This window comes from Microcaecilia unicolor, chromosome 8 (genome assembly GCF_901765095.1).
Source record: "Microcaecilia unicolor chromosome 8, aMicUni1.1, whole genome shotgun sequence".
NCBI classification, from domain to species: Eukaryota; Metazoa; Chordata; class Amphibia; order Gymnophiona; family Siphonopidae; genus Microcaecilia; species Microcaecilia unicolor.
This window is the reverse complement of record NC_044038.1, coordinates 84736343-84750994: the sequence shown is the minus strand read 5'-3', so window position 1 is coordinate 84750994 and position 14652 is coordinate 84736343. Positions and strand designations below refer to the sequence as shown.

General features: G+C 45.4%; 1 protein-coding gene across 1 annotated transcript in view; it reads left to right on the top strand.

Annotated features, from left to right (window-relative positions):
* LOC115476122 (myosin light chain kinase A-like) overlaps positions 1–14327 on the top strand; it is a 61789-nt gene extending 47462 nt beyond the window's left edge. The window contains exons 4-5 of the mRNA XM_030212298.1: positions 3221–3328; positions 13490–14327. Coding sequence (XP_030068158.1) covers positions 3221–3328; positions 13490–13999 — 618 coding nt within the window. The 3' untranslated portion in view covers positions 14000–14327. The remainder of the gene's footprint in view (positions 1–3220; positions 3329–13489) is intronic.
* Positions 14328–14652: the final 325 nt, after the last annotated feature.

The window sequence follows — 14652 nt, the reverse complement described above, 5'->3', positions numbered from 1 at the left end:
CCAATTGGGCAGTTTTCCGCAACCCGCCGCGGGAAACTTTTGCCCGCGGCGGGTTGCGGTTTTTTGGGCTTGTTTTGTTTTTTCTGTGCGGGTTTTGGGGCGGTTTTTTGGCCGGCAGGGGTGAGGCTAATGGCGACAGAGGCGGGGTTTGTGATGTTTTGGGCGTGGTTTGCTGACGTATTGGGCGGGGCGATGATGGTAGGGGCGGGGCTGATGACGCAGGGGCGGGGGTGATGACGGAAGGGGCGGGGTTGATGACAGCGGGGGTGGGGGTGATGACGGAAGGGGCGGGGTTGATGACGGCAGGGGTGGGGTGTGTGCGGTTTTTGGGCAGGTTTTGGGCGTTTTTGTGTGGGAATTTTTTTTTTTATTTGGCAACCCTGGCTGGGTTACTGGTGAGCTGTCATGACTACTACCAGCAGGCAAACTACTACTACTACTACTACTTAGCATTTCTATAGCGCTGCCAGGGTTACGCAGCGCTGTACAAGTTTAAGATGGGGAAGGACAGTCCCTGCTCAAGAGAGCTTACTTTCACAGTACGTCGCACTCAGGCTTGGGGGAGTGGTAACAGTAACTCCAAAGGGAGGGGAACTAAAACAAACAAACTGGAACGGGACGAGGTAGGAACCTCACCACACAGCACCACAGCCAAACAGAGAGAATCCCAGGTGCAGAATAAAGAGGTAATTAGACACAAGCTGGAAGCAACCAGCAGACAGAGACAAAGCAACAGAAAACTGCAAGCGAGGTAAGGAGTAACCAAACTCCACAAAAACACAGAGCTAATAGCTCAGACAGAGCAAAGGGAAGGCTTCAGCAGAATAGGAATAACACCAAAGCAGGGGTTGTAGTGAAAAGTAAGCTTAAGTAGATCAGACTGACATCAGCTCAGCCCCTGACGGGCCAATCAGGAGCAGTCCCAAGCATTCCCCTGTCTGACTAGCAGAATTCTAACAGAATCATAACATCTCATCACTTAGGTTATAAGAGAATAAGCCACTATCACATTGTTTCAGCCCACAGATTATATAGACTAGTTCCACATTGTTCTTGGGATGAGATTATAGGGCAGGGTGGGCAACCAGCAGCCCACCACTGAATTTTATGCAGCCCGTGAGACCATGGGAAGTATACACAGAAAACATCATTAACCAGAGTTTTGGTCATTTTAAATTGTCCTTGGGATGAGATTATAGAAACTGGTTCCGCATTGTCCTTAGGATCAGTTTATAGAGACTAGTTCCGCATTGTCTTTGGGATCAGATTATAGAGACTAGTTCCGCATTGTTCTTGGGATGAGATTATAGAGACTAGTTCCACATTGTTCTTGAGATGAGATTATAGAGATTGGTTCCACATTGTTCTTTGGATGTGAGATTATAGAGCTCAGTTCTGCATTGTTTGTGAGATGAGATTATACCAGCCTGCTCATTGTATTTCATTGTCACATGCACACAAACTGTATCACTGTCATATTCAACTTGTAACCAGCACTCTTACAGCAGTAAATTGGCAGGTGAGTCTTTTATTCTCGGATGCCTTTTTGCCAATTTAAGGAGCTGCACTGAAAATTAAGATCCAGGGCCATTATGGGGAATGACATTAGATCAGCTAAAACCTGATCTCAGCAGCCCCAAGACAGAGTCAGCAATGGCTTGGAAACTTCAAACTAAACTGACCTCTGAGTCCTTTTGTCTACTTCACAAGTTTCTCTAAGGGTCATGTCTTTCCAGGGCAGTGTCTCCAAATGGTTAGTTTTGTGCATATCTTGTCAGCAATGAACCTCATTTCTGAGCCAGGATATGCGGAGTATGATCTTAGCCTCTCAAATTTAACACTCACCAAAGTTACTGCATTGTGCCAAAGAGAGCTTCCTTCTGGAGTTCATAAGATGTAATCTACCTATCTAAATCAATTTACAGTTTATTTAGACTTTCTATTCCACCCATAGGGACATGCAGAACTGGGCAGTGTATTAATATTTTTTTTTAAACCCAAAAAACATATTAAACTGAACTGTAAACTGGGGCTGGCCCAACCCTTAGACAAGACTAGGTGCTATCTAGGGTGGCATCTTCTTAGGAGTAGTAATTATTAAAATCTTGGATGGAGGATGTAAGCTAGTGTCTTTCCTGAAAGTTAATTGAGAGAGGGTATAAGTCTGAAGATTTGTCTAGGGCACCCATTACCTTTGCACTGGCTCTGGCTGCAAAGTTCTTTTTGATCAGGCCAGTGATGCTCAAAACAACTGGGAATATTTCTGATCCTTCTGCCACATTTTCTTGGTCTCTGATTGCATTGCTTGGTACTTGAGGATCTTCTCTGCCTTCATTCAATGTTTAGAAGAATCACCTAGTACTGATACTTCTGTTATTAATGCCATTCTCATGTTTTCTCCTTTATCACTATTGTCTGGCTTTCTTACATCAATCTTCTTCTCAGTTTGAATGGTGTAAATAGGGGCACCTAAATGTAGCAGGCAAATAGGCAACTTACAGTATTCTCTAAGTTGCCTATCCAGCTTATAATTAAAAGAGAAAAACGCCTATATTGCGACCCAAATCGGGAGATGGGCGTCTTTCTCCCTTGGGTGCCCAAATCGGTATCATCGAAAAAAGCCGATTTTGGGCGTTTCCAACTGCAATCCGTCGCGGAAACGGGTAAAGTTGACGGGGGCGTGTTGGAGGTGTGGTGAAGGCGGAACTGTGGCGTGGTTATCGGCCAAGGAGAGATGGGCGTCTTTAGCTGATAATCGAAAAAAAAAAGGCGTTTTTACTGCGATTTTGGGTCACTTTTTTTGGACCCTTTTTTTCACGAACAGGTCCCAAAAAACAAACGCCCAGCTGAAAAACGTCCATTTTTTTGAAAATACGGTCTGTCCCGCCTCTTCACGTACCCATTTTCGGACATAGACGCCCATGGAGATAGGCGTTCGCGTTCTATTATGCCCCTCCACGTAACTGACTGCCCCACCTATGGCCTGACCATTCTGTGCCCATGTGAACATCCCCTTTACAAATACGCACTATGCCATTTGAGTGCCTATTTGTAGAGCACCATTTAGGTACTGAAATGATATTTTCACAGATAAGTGTTCATTTAGGCGCCTAAATGCCAGTATTCTGCACTTTTAGATGCATAGTTGATGCAAAAATGTAAGCAAACTTATTATAGAATTGACCTTAAAATTGCAGCATCTTTCACTTATTCTCTCCAGCTGACAGACAAAGCAAAAGTGACCATTATCCATGGGATGTGCAACGGGTTAAATTACCTCCATATGAAGAACATTGTTCATCAGGACCTGAAGCCGGACAATATCATGGTGAGCTGGTGGGCAGAGATAGGGCACAGAACTCCAGATTTAGGCTTCTGGCAAAAAAGTGCAAGCAGCCTCAAATTAAGTTACTGACGCAGTTTTAATGGTGTGCACCTTTTGCTTAAAGCTATATGTAACATGATGAGAGATTTGGCAGGTTAAAGCTGTCTGAATTCTCACTGCTGTTCCCTAAGTTCAGTGTTCTCACTACTGGGCTCTATAGCGTGAGAAGCCAGCCAGCCAATAGGAGAAAGCTGCCTGCATTTTGCAATAGCACTATCCCTGAGGCCCATAGCTGTGGCCTCTTGCTGAACCCTGGTATTTCCTGCACCTGTTCAGGAAGGGCTCCCGCTTGGCACTAGAACTTTCCAGCATAGGAAGGAACTGAATAGAACAGTTTAGGAGAAGCTGGAAGCTTGTAGAAGCATAGAAGTGCCTTATTATAATCAGGGGGAAGGGTCTGGTGGCAGCAGAACCTCCCTCTGAGTATTTAAGCCCACTGCATGCTAGCCCTTTTGGTCTTAGGTCATGTCTCCCGCCTCTGATTCTAGGTTCTGAGGGAGACACAGCCAGACTCACTAGTTAGTCCCATCTAGGCACCTGCTAAATGAGCAGTGGCGTCTCTAGACAGAAATATTTGGGGTGGCAACAGGGGGGCAAACCAAAGTGATATTTCCACACATCATATCCACCACTACATCACACTCTCCTCTCTCCAACCACCTTTTAAAAATTATCAATATAAGACACCAACAGGCTTATTTTCGAAAGAGAAGGGCGCCCATCTTCCGACACAAATCGGGAGATGGGCGTCCTTCTCTCAGGGTCGCCCAAATCGGCATAATCGAAAGCCGATTTTGGGCGCCCTCAACTGCTTTCTGTCGCAGGGATGACCAAAGTTCACGGGGGCATGTCGACAGCATAGCGAAGGCGGGACTGGGGCATGCTTAACACATGGGCGTCCTAGGACGATAATGGAAAAAAGAAGAGCGTCCCTGACGAGCACTTGGCCGACTTTACTTAGTCCATTTTTTCTTGCGACCAAGCCTCAAAAAGGTCCGAACTGACCAGATGACCACCGGAGGGAATCAGGGATGACCTCCCCTTACTCCCCCAGTGGTCACCAAACCCTCCCACCATAAAAAAAAAAACTTTAAAAACATTTTTTGCCAGCCTTTATGCCAGCCTCAAATGTTATACCCAGCTCCATGACAGCAGTATGCAGGTCCCTGGAACAGTTTTAGTGGGTGCAGTGCACTTCAGGCAGGCGGACCCAGGCCCATCCCCCCCACCCCCCAGTGGTGTGCTGGAGCCAGCTCGCAACGGCTCTGCAGAGCCGGTTGTTAATTTTTGAGCAGTTTTGTGAGCCGGTTGTTCAGCTGTTTCTGTCAGCAGGGACGGGAAAGTTTTTTTCCCCCTATGCAGGAGGTTCCAGTGGGGGCGGACCGCCCCGGGTGAAAGCGCAAACCATATGGGGGGGGTGTCCTAACTTCTGCTCCGTCCATGCTGCCCTACCTACCTCCGCTCACTTGTCTCCTCCCAGCGGCTCACTTTGTCTCCTCCCAGCGGTTCCTCGCACTCTCTCTGCCTCTACCAGTGCCGCTTCCTCCCTCTGCAGCTCCTTTCGCTCTCTCCCCACCTCTCCGGTCTTCGAGTCCTGCCCATGATGACCCTAACGTCACGACGCCGGCTTCCTCCCCCTGCGGCACCCTGCACGCCAGTGAGTGCACCCTTCTTTGTTCTCTTGCTTCTGTAACGGCTCCTTCCTGAGTCCTGCAGGTGTTTGGCGCCTTCTGCTTCCTGCACTGCTAGTGCACTCCGTCTCCGTGTCTCCGTCTCCTCACACCCGTGCCGCTGCTGGCCACCAGTCTTCTATCATCCTCCACTCCTCCTTGTCGTAGAAGAATCTTGGATCTTCACTGTGAATCACTTCCATTCCAGCCAGGTAGGCCCCGCAACAATCTAATATTTATTTATTTAATTAACTTTTAAAAACATTTTTCATTGTATTTTCTGCTGCTGCTAGTGCTACTTTGACAAGAGCAGCAAGCTGCAGCTAGGGGGCCGGGGGGGGGGGGGGGGGGAAAAATAAAGTGTGAAAAGGAAGGGGGGCCCGGGGGGGGGGGGGGCAAGATAGAGCACTACTCTAGATGGGAGAAAGAGGACAATGGCAATGGGCATGAATGGCCAAATTTAAGTGAGGATATCCTGTTTCCTGCTGGGTTCATCTTAACTGTTGTTGTAATCTATAAAGTTGATGGAATATTGAAATTAAATGGAAGTAGAATTAAACTCTCCTTTCATTTGGGGCACACATGGAATCAGATCTTCATCTGTTTTGTAGAAGTTTACCTTTTAATACATAAATGGATTATTTTGTTTCATGCAGATTTCTTTTGTTTTTACATAAATGGGCTATATAAGCCCCTAATGCAGCCCGTATTGTTTTTCTTATATTTTGTTCTTGTGATAACTTATACTGTGCCAAAACTGAAAACTCTTATCTCTGTCTGGTCAGTAATAAAAGGAGCTCATTGTGAACACTATCTACCCTAAAAGGTTGTTTTGTGTCTTGGTATGGTCACATTTTCAATATGGTAATACTACGGCCCAGCTAAGGAACAGCCAGGTTATTTTGAGTTAGTCTTCACTGGACCAAACTTGCTTTCCTTGTGCCACCATCACTATCCAGCAGGTAGGCAGTGTCTTAAAAGATGGAGGATAAAGGATTTTTTAAAATACATTTATCACACATTCCAAGCAAAGTTGGCTTACATATTTCAAAATGCACTGAGACAGAATAATAGAGTTCAATTATATCATGGGAACAAATAGATGATATGTCTGAAACATTTGAGATATGATATATACCCAACTGAGCATTTAAAAGTTTGTCCTTTAATGATACCATATGTTCAGAAATCCATAGCCATTTAGTATAGGTAGTTATTCAAAGATTATCACATTCATACACCAGAATAGGCATCTATCACATCACATTGCAAAAGAAAACAACTTCTACAGAGTACGTCCAAAATTTAATTTTTATTTCCTTATTTCTTTTTTCCAAAATTCCAGACAGCACATGTACAGAACAGTAGGAGGACCCAAAGCACTCCAAAACAAGTAAAGTCAGAAACAACACAGTTTATTGTTCAACCACCCTTAGGATTTACCTTGGGTTTAAAAAGCAAAACCATGTGCATATCCTTTGCACCAATAATGTATAATAAAATTACATGTTGTTAATACTTTACCAGCTAACTCTCTCCCTGGGAATAGCCAGCTCTGCAATTTGTGTGTGTGTGTGTGTGTGTGTGTGTGGGGGGGGGGGGGGGGGGGGGGGTGCAGAGGTGGATGGGGGAGAGAGCCTGTTAAAAATTTACCAGCACACCACTGCCCCCCCACCTGTTACACTTGTGGTGGTAAATGTGAGCCCTTCAAAACTCACCAGAAACCCACTGTACCCACATGTAGGTGCCCCCCCTTCACCCCTTAGGGCTATGATAGTGGTGTACAGTTGTGGGGAGTGGGTTTTGGGGGGGTTGGGGGGCTCAGCACACAGGGTAAGGGAGCTATGCACCTGGGAGCAATTTCTGAAGTCCACTGCAGTGCCCCCTAGGGTGCCCAGTTGGTGAGGCATGTGAGGGGGACCAGTGCACTACGAATGCTGGCTCCTCCCATGAGCAAAAGGCTTGGATTTGGTCGTTTCTGAGATGGGCGTCCTTGGTTTCCATTATCACAGAAAACCGGGGATGTTGATCTCTAAGGACGACCTACGGGCGACCATCTCTAAGGTCGACCTAAATGTTGAGATTTGGGTGTCCCCGACCGTATTATCGAAACGAAAGGTGGCCGCCCATCTTGTTTCGATAATACGGGTTTACCCGCCCCTGCGAGGACGGCCCCAGGAAAACTTGGGCGTCCCATTTGATTATGCCCCTCCACGGCTTTCTATACATAAAGTAATCTTCCTTCTCCAGCTAGTTTCAGCTACTTGGTAAAATTGTCATAATAGATAGCATCATTCAACAAATTCTTCTGTGAGGAGTGAAGTCTGGATTCTGTACAGAATTGAACAGAATTTGAATAGAAACCTTGCAACTCCAGTTATGTATCACAAACTCCATATTCTCCAGCAATGGAGCTATCCTTCTTAAAACATGTTACACAAAAAATATTAAGAATCAACAGGTGCTCTTTGCACTACCAGACACTGATTAAATCAGATGGGTTTTTTGTTTGTGTGGTGACTCTACAGGATGTGGCGACCACTAGCCTTGAGCATTTTTATTTTTGGTGCTGAGGTCCTGCTTTTAAATAGGGCCAGCTGCCAGACACATTGCAAAATAATCCAAAACCCTGCACAAAGGGATTCAAAAATATATAGTAAACTTAACAGTCCTAAATGAATTCTCTTTACTTGATTGCCTAATCCACTTTCCAGCTTATAATCGAAAGAGAAAAACGCCTATATTGCGACCCAAATCGGGAGATGGGCGTCTTTCTCTCGTGGGCGCCCAAATTGGTATCATCGAAAGCCGATTTTGGGCGTTTCCAACTGCAATCCGTCGCGGAAACAGGTAAAGTTGATGGTGGCGTGTTGGAGGCGTGGTGAAGGCGGAACTGGAGTGTGGTTATCGGCTGAGGAGAGATGGGCGTCTTTAGCTGATAATCGAAAAAAAAGGCGTTTTTACCACGATTTTGGGTCACTTTTTTTGGACCCTTTTTTTCACGAACAGGTCCCAAAAAAGTGCCCCAACTGACCAGATGACCACTGGAGGGAATCGGGGATGACCTCCCCGGACTCCCCCAGTGGTCACTAACCCCCTCCCACCAAAAAAAACCCCACTTTAAAAACTTTTTTTCCAGCCTGTATGCCAGCCTCAAATGCCGTACCCACCTCCATGACAGCAGAATGTGTTCTATCCTGTGACAGCCTTTCCCTGGTTCTGATGTGGCTCTCGAGTGAGTGTGACACCTTTTCTGTTAAGGGCACTGCAGAGTCACATTAGCAATGCATTGTGGTGGGTGTAGGTTATTGGGCTCCGTGATTCCACTAGCTTGTGGCAAATGCTCACGATGTTGGTAGTTGGTAGGCTCTACTCCCATGGTGCTTTTCCCCCTGCTTACTGGGTCAGAGTGTGCCCTGTTTTGTTTCCGGTAGTCCATGAGGTAGTGGCCATTTTTGTAAGCCAGTTTTAGATCCCTTTCACGTGTTAGCCACGTTACAGGACTTAGTTCTTACCTTGAATGTGGCTGAAAGAGGGCATTGTACAGCATTCTGCCAGCTCTGACCTACTGCTAATCTCAGTACCAGGGAGACTCGTTGCCAGTGGGCAACAACCTCTGATCTGCAGTTAACTTTGAGTAAGCGTGCTTATTCCAATAAAGGACGTTTTCGGAGAGATTAGTCTTCAGGTGTCAACTGGTGTGCCAATGTTATATAGCAGCAAAAAGTCCTAGAGGCCTGCGTGTATGCAGGCCCTGGAGCACTTTTAGTGGGTACTGCAGTGCACTTCAGCCAGGTGGACCCAGGCCCATCCCCCCCCCACCTGTAACACTTGTGCTGGTAAATGGGAGCCCTGCAAAATGCACTGTACCCACAGGTAGTTGCCCCCTTCACCCCTAAGAGCTACGGTAGTGTTGTACATTTGTGGGGTGTGGGTTTTGGAGGGGGGGGGGGTTGGAGGGCTCAGCACCCAAAGTAAGGGAACTATGCATGTGGGAGCTTTTTCTGAAGTCCACCGCACTGACCTCTAGGGTGCCCAGTTTGTGTCCTGGCATGTCAGGGGGGTGAGTGTACTACGAATCGTGGCCCCTCCCATGACCAAATGGCTCAGATTAGGACGTTTTTGAGCTGCGCATCTTTAGTTTCCATTATCGCTAAAAAAAAAACAAATGCCCAGCTGAAAAACGTCCATTTTTTTGAAAATACGGTCTGTCCCGCCTCTTCACGTACCCGTTTTTGGACTTATACGCCCATGGAGATAGGCATTCGCGTTCGATTATGCCCCTCTTTGTCATCTGCAATATAACTATGTATTTCTCATTCCGGAATTGGCGATTGCCATTACGGAACAATGTAAGCCACATTGAGCCTGCAAATAGGTGGGAAAATGTGGGATACAAATTTGTAGCAAATTATAATAAAATAATAATAATCCACCTATGATAAGGAAATACTATAAATGTTACACTGGGCCCTAGAGCACCAATATACCCATTACTGGGAAGTTAGAACAAGCAGTACTTTTACAGATTCCTACACAGACTGCACATGCTAGCAGAATCCTTCACTTCTGACACAATACCCTCACCCAGCAGTGGACTGACCACTGGAACAGGGCAGTGCCTGAAGGCCCACAGCAGTATGAAGCCCATTCTCCCCAGCCTCCATCTAGTTTCATCACTTTTGATAGGTGGTTAAGGGCCCAGGAGCCTTAATGCTTGGAGGCCCAGATCAATGTCAGTCCACCCCTACCTTCTCCTGATACAAAATAGAGGACCACAAAAACCATGCAGCTAAAAACTGAAATGGACATGTCCCTCCTCCTCCGTCTATGAAAGCCAGACTCTATAAGCTGTGCACTACTGGTAAAAGAGAAACAAAAATGCATTTTCTCCTGTACTCTGCAAAATATAAAATTAGAAAAAAAGTACATTTCACAAAGCAGACACATCCCAATCCTTAAAAAGTAATAAATAATATTTTTCTTTTCTACCTTTGTTGTCAGGGCATTTTATTTTTCTAATTATGTCGATCTGTCTGTTCCACTTTTTGCGTCGGTCTCCTAAATTATTTTCCAGGTGGCCTTTCCATTTCTTCTCTCTCCTCTTCTCTTCTTTTCCTTCTCCACATCTATCTGTCATTGTTTTCTTGTTATGTTTTTTCTCCACTTTTCTTCTCTCTCCTCTTATCTTCTTTTCCTTCTCCACATCTGTCTGCCATTGTTTTTTTGTTATGTTTTTTCTCCACTTTTCTTTTCTTTGTGTTTATATCTACCCATTTCATTTTACCCTAATTCTCTCTTTCTCTCACCCTCTTTTTAGATGAGAAGTGAAAAGGAAGATACTTTCTATTGGCTTTTCCCATCTTCCTTTCATCCCCTCTCCAATACTTCCATCGCCCATCTTTCTCTCTCCTTTCCCAATCTCCTAGTCCCAATACCATCTTTCACCCACTCCCTAGCCCTCCATTTCCATCCTCTGTACTCATTCTTTCAGCCCTCACCTACCCTCCACTGTCTCTCATCCCCTTACCAGCCCCAGCTCCATCACTGTCTCTTCTTCCTTCCTCTGCCTCCAGACCATTCTTCTATCTATTACCCTCCAACCCATCTCCTATTGCCACTCACCATCTTTTAACCCCATTTCCACCCGCACTTAACCCCTTCAGAGATCTTTCTCCTTCCTCTCATACCCATCCCCAGTACCCCATACTTTTTCAATGCCTCTCATTCTCTACAGTCTTCCACGTCATTCATATTATGTCTCAACCTTTCCCCACAGTTATCGCCTTTCTCCCAACCCATCAAAATACGCCCACTTATACCTACCAATTACCAGGTCTTCACTATCCTCTCAAAATTCCCTCTCCACCTCTCCCATTTATAATTCCCTGCTCTGCCCTTCCCCACAACACTCTCCCACTCAGTCACCAAGACCCAGTCATCTTCTGCTCTGTTCTCCAAGTCCCATCCATTTTCTGCTCTTTCCAGGGTCTCCAGTCCATTTGATATTTCTTATCTCTCCATACCCACCCTCATTCCATCTGTGTCCCTAAATGTCCTAAAATCTCCTCTGTGTATGTATCCCTGTCCCTATCCTTTCCCTCGTGTTCAGCACCAGGTGTCTTTGTCCACATACATCATCCCCCCACGTGTCCAGCATGACCCTTTTATATCCATGTCCCTCCTCATGTCCAGCTTTTCCCACTCTTCACTTTCTTCTCCATCCCTATCCCAGGGCTCGCTGTTATCTGTTCCGCTCTCTCCCCTGTCTCCTCCCTACAGTATCTTTGTTCCTCTGGCCATCTCTGGGCCCCCTCCATCCCCCAGCATATCTTTCTCTATCTCTTTCTCTCGGTTTCTCCAGCATTTCGCCTCCTCATCCAATATCTCTCTTCTCTTCTCTCTTTGCCTTACCATTCCTCCCCCTCCCCCACCCCAGCTAGCATATCTCTTTCTCCTGGCTATCTCAGTAGTCAGGCATTTCTGATTCCCTTCCTCCCAACCCCCCACCCGGTCCTCCAATCTTCTGTACACTGACAGAAGTGTCAGTGATTAAGGCCTCATCTGATTAACTTCCTGTTCCCACAAAGGCAGGATGCCAGGCAGCGGTGCTCTGTCTTAATCGCTGGTGCTGCCATCAGTGTACAGAAGATTGGGGGACTATGGGGGCAGGGGGGAGAAGGAGGAGGAAGAGGAAGGGGCTTGAGAGAGATACTGGACCATGGGGGGGGGGGGAGGAAGGTGGATTGAGAGGAGGTGCCAGTCTGCACCACGGCTTCACAGGGGAAAAAATCTGGAGACTACCTTGAAACAGCTATGAGCAAAACTGGGATATTCATGTCGGTGACATATGGTCTCCAACTTTGCTTGGGTGCTTAGATTGAAGCGGAAAGCTGCACCAACAAGCTGGAAAGCTAAGTACCTTCTTAATTAAAGAAGTTCCTATTGTTAAATAATTCTTAAAAGCTTTCTACTGAAAAAAATTGAAAAATAGAGAATATTGGGAATAAAGTATGGACTAAAAGTTTAAAATATAAAAATGAATTAAGTGACGAGTACGTGCCTCTCCGATTGAATGCCTGGCTCAAAGTCTTTAGCCAAATGGAAGTGTGTACGTGTTTCTGATAATCCAATGTATACACAAAACATCTTCTCATGATCTTACTGGCGTTTAATGAATAGATCTGTAAAACTGTATCTAAGGAAGTTGGGCATATATGTGTGAGTGATCGATCTGCCCCCCTTCATGTGACTGATTATGGAGTAGTGCATTTAGAATTATAGAAGACCTCAGGGGGAAGGCAGGTAGGAGGTGCTGAACTGCATACTCCATGAAACTGGAGTGGTAAGCCATTTTTTTGGGTGACAATAGCAATGCCTATCTAAAGGAGCAGGGTCACAAAGAGGCAAGAGGAAAAGTAACAGAACTGACAGATGGCTGACTGTAGTGTGGAGGTGTGAGGAACCTCTACACCCTCAGATGCCCCTGAGAAGGAGAGGGAGAAAGAGAACACTCAAGGGTATCTATTCCTGTCATCTAGGCTCTCTGTTTGAAGCAGGCACTAACTGTAGCAGAAGGGCGTAAGGTGGATAACATTCAGCTTGTGTGTTCCAGTATAGAATATCTAGTAACAAGAAGGACTGACACCATCTTTAAACAGGGGTGACTGAGTCTATCATCTGCTGGCCTGACTGTAAGTACAGGTTTACCATCTTTGAAGACAACACTAATAATCTGATAACATGTGACAGCAACTAAAAGAATGTTATAGCCATGTATGCTGCTGTGTAGCTGAAGGAACAGTAAAAGAGTTTTGGTTCAGACAAGATAATAGCATGGACTGGTTACTGAGTGCAGTGAATTTAAAGTCTGGTATATAGCTTGCTCAGCCTCCTAGGAAAATCCTAATCCTGGCTTTGGTCCCACAACAAGAAATAAGAAATTGTGCCCTTTTTCTCAGCTTCCTGGACATACACTAGGCAGCTGCCTAGGGTGTACAAAGAGACAACTGAAACCTGTGGAAGGGAAATGGAAAACATGAAGTATTTGGGGACTTTTACCCTTAACAGGTAAATTTAAGAAATGGGCAAACATGCCGGTATCTTTACTATTTTGCACAGTTCAGTTCTGTGGAAGATAGAGAGAATCAAACCTTTGGGGCAACTGGTTTGCAGCATTGTGCACAGATTTGTGCTGCCCTTGTTCAAACCTTTAAATACTGTATGTCCCAATATTTAAAATGAAACTCCCTCTACTGGTGGAACAGAAACACTGCAGCTAAGCAACACTACCCATTCTTGCTGGTAAGAGGTGCTCTCTCTCTCTCTCTCTCTCAGGCTCATTAGTGGAGTTCAAGTAGGGATATTTATTCTTTTATTATTGTGCTATTTAAAAAAAAAAAAAAACTATAACTCTAGCTTTCCTATTTTATAGATTGAGGCTTCCACAAACCGGGCTGTGCTGATAGATTTTGGACTGGCTAAATTCATCAGTTACACTGCAAGTGTTGAAGGGATCTCCAGTGGCTCCAACTTTGGAAACACGGCTTACTATGCCCCAGAAGTTCTGCTGAGAGCAATGCGTTCTAGAAGATCAGACGTCTGGGCCATGGGGAAGATCATGGCTGAGCTCATCCTGAGAAGACGCCTTTCTGCTGAAATCACCCCAAACGAAGTGAAAAGAATGCTTTCAGGCACAAAGTTTGCTGAGCCCATAAGTAAAATGCTGCATCGGGACAAAAACCAGCGGGTGCACATGAGTGATGTCATAAAGAGCATTCTTGGAGCTACTTCAATCAGTTCTTCCACCATCATCTTGCCAGGTTTATGTCTGGTAGGAAGTGCACTTTTAGGTATGGGTGCTGTAGCAGTAGGTGCACTTCCTGTTGCCAGTGTGGCTCTAGCTATCAGTATTGCAAGTGCTGTTGTAATACATGTATCATAGTTACATTTCAGATAATTTGAGTTTGCATGAGTGACTTTGAGGAGACGGTGAGGAGAGAGGGAGGGAGGAGAACAGAGGGGCAAGCTAAGAAAAATAAGTGTGATGAGAAAAAAATAAACTCCTAGCTAAGAACTAACATTTGGTCCAATTTAGCTGTCACTCATAAATGCAGGAGGCAGAGTTGAAAACAGTGGCACAGTATCACCTGTCAGTTACTAGGAATGAAATTAAGAAAATAAAGCATAGGATTTATTGTAACAGAAGTGATAGATGTTGGAGAGGATGTAAGATATCTAATGACAACAGAAAGACCAAATTGGCTTCTCCAGCCTACATAAGTACATAAGTACATAAGTAGTGCCATACTGGGAAAGACCAAAGGTCCATCTAGCCCAGCATCCTGTCACCGACAGTGGCCAATCCAGGTCAAGGGCACCTGGCACGCTCCCCAAACGTAAAAACATTCCAGACAAGTTATACCTAAAAATGCGGAATTTTTCCAAGTCCATTTAATAGCGGTCTATGGACTTGTCCTTTAGGAATCTATCTAACCCCTTTTTAAACTCCGTCAAGCTAACCGCCCGTACCACGTTCTCCGGCAACGAATTCCAGAGTCTAATTACACGTTGGGTGAAGAAAAATTTTCTCCGATT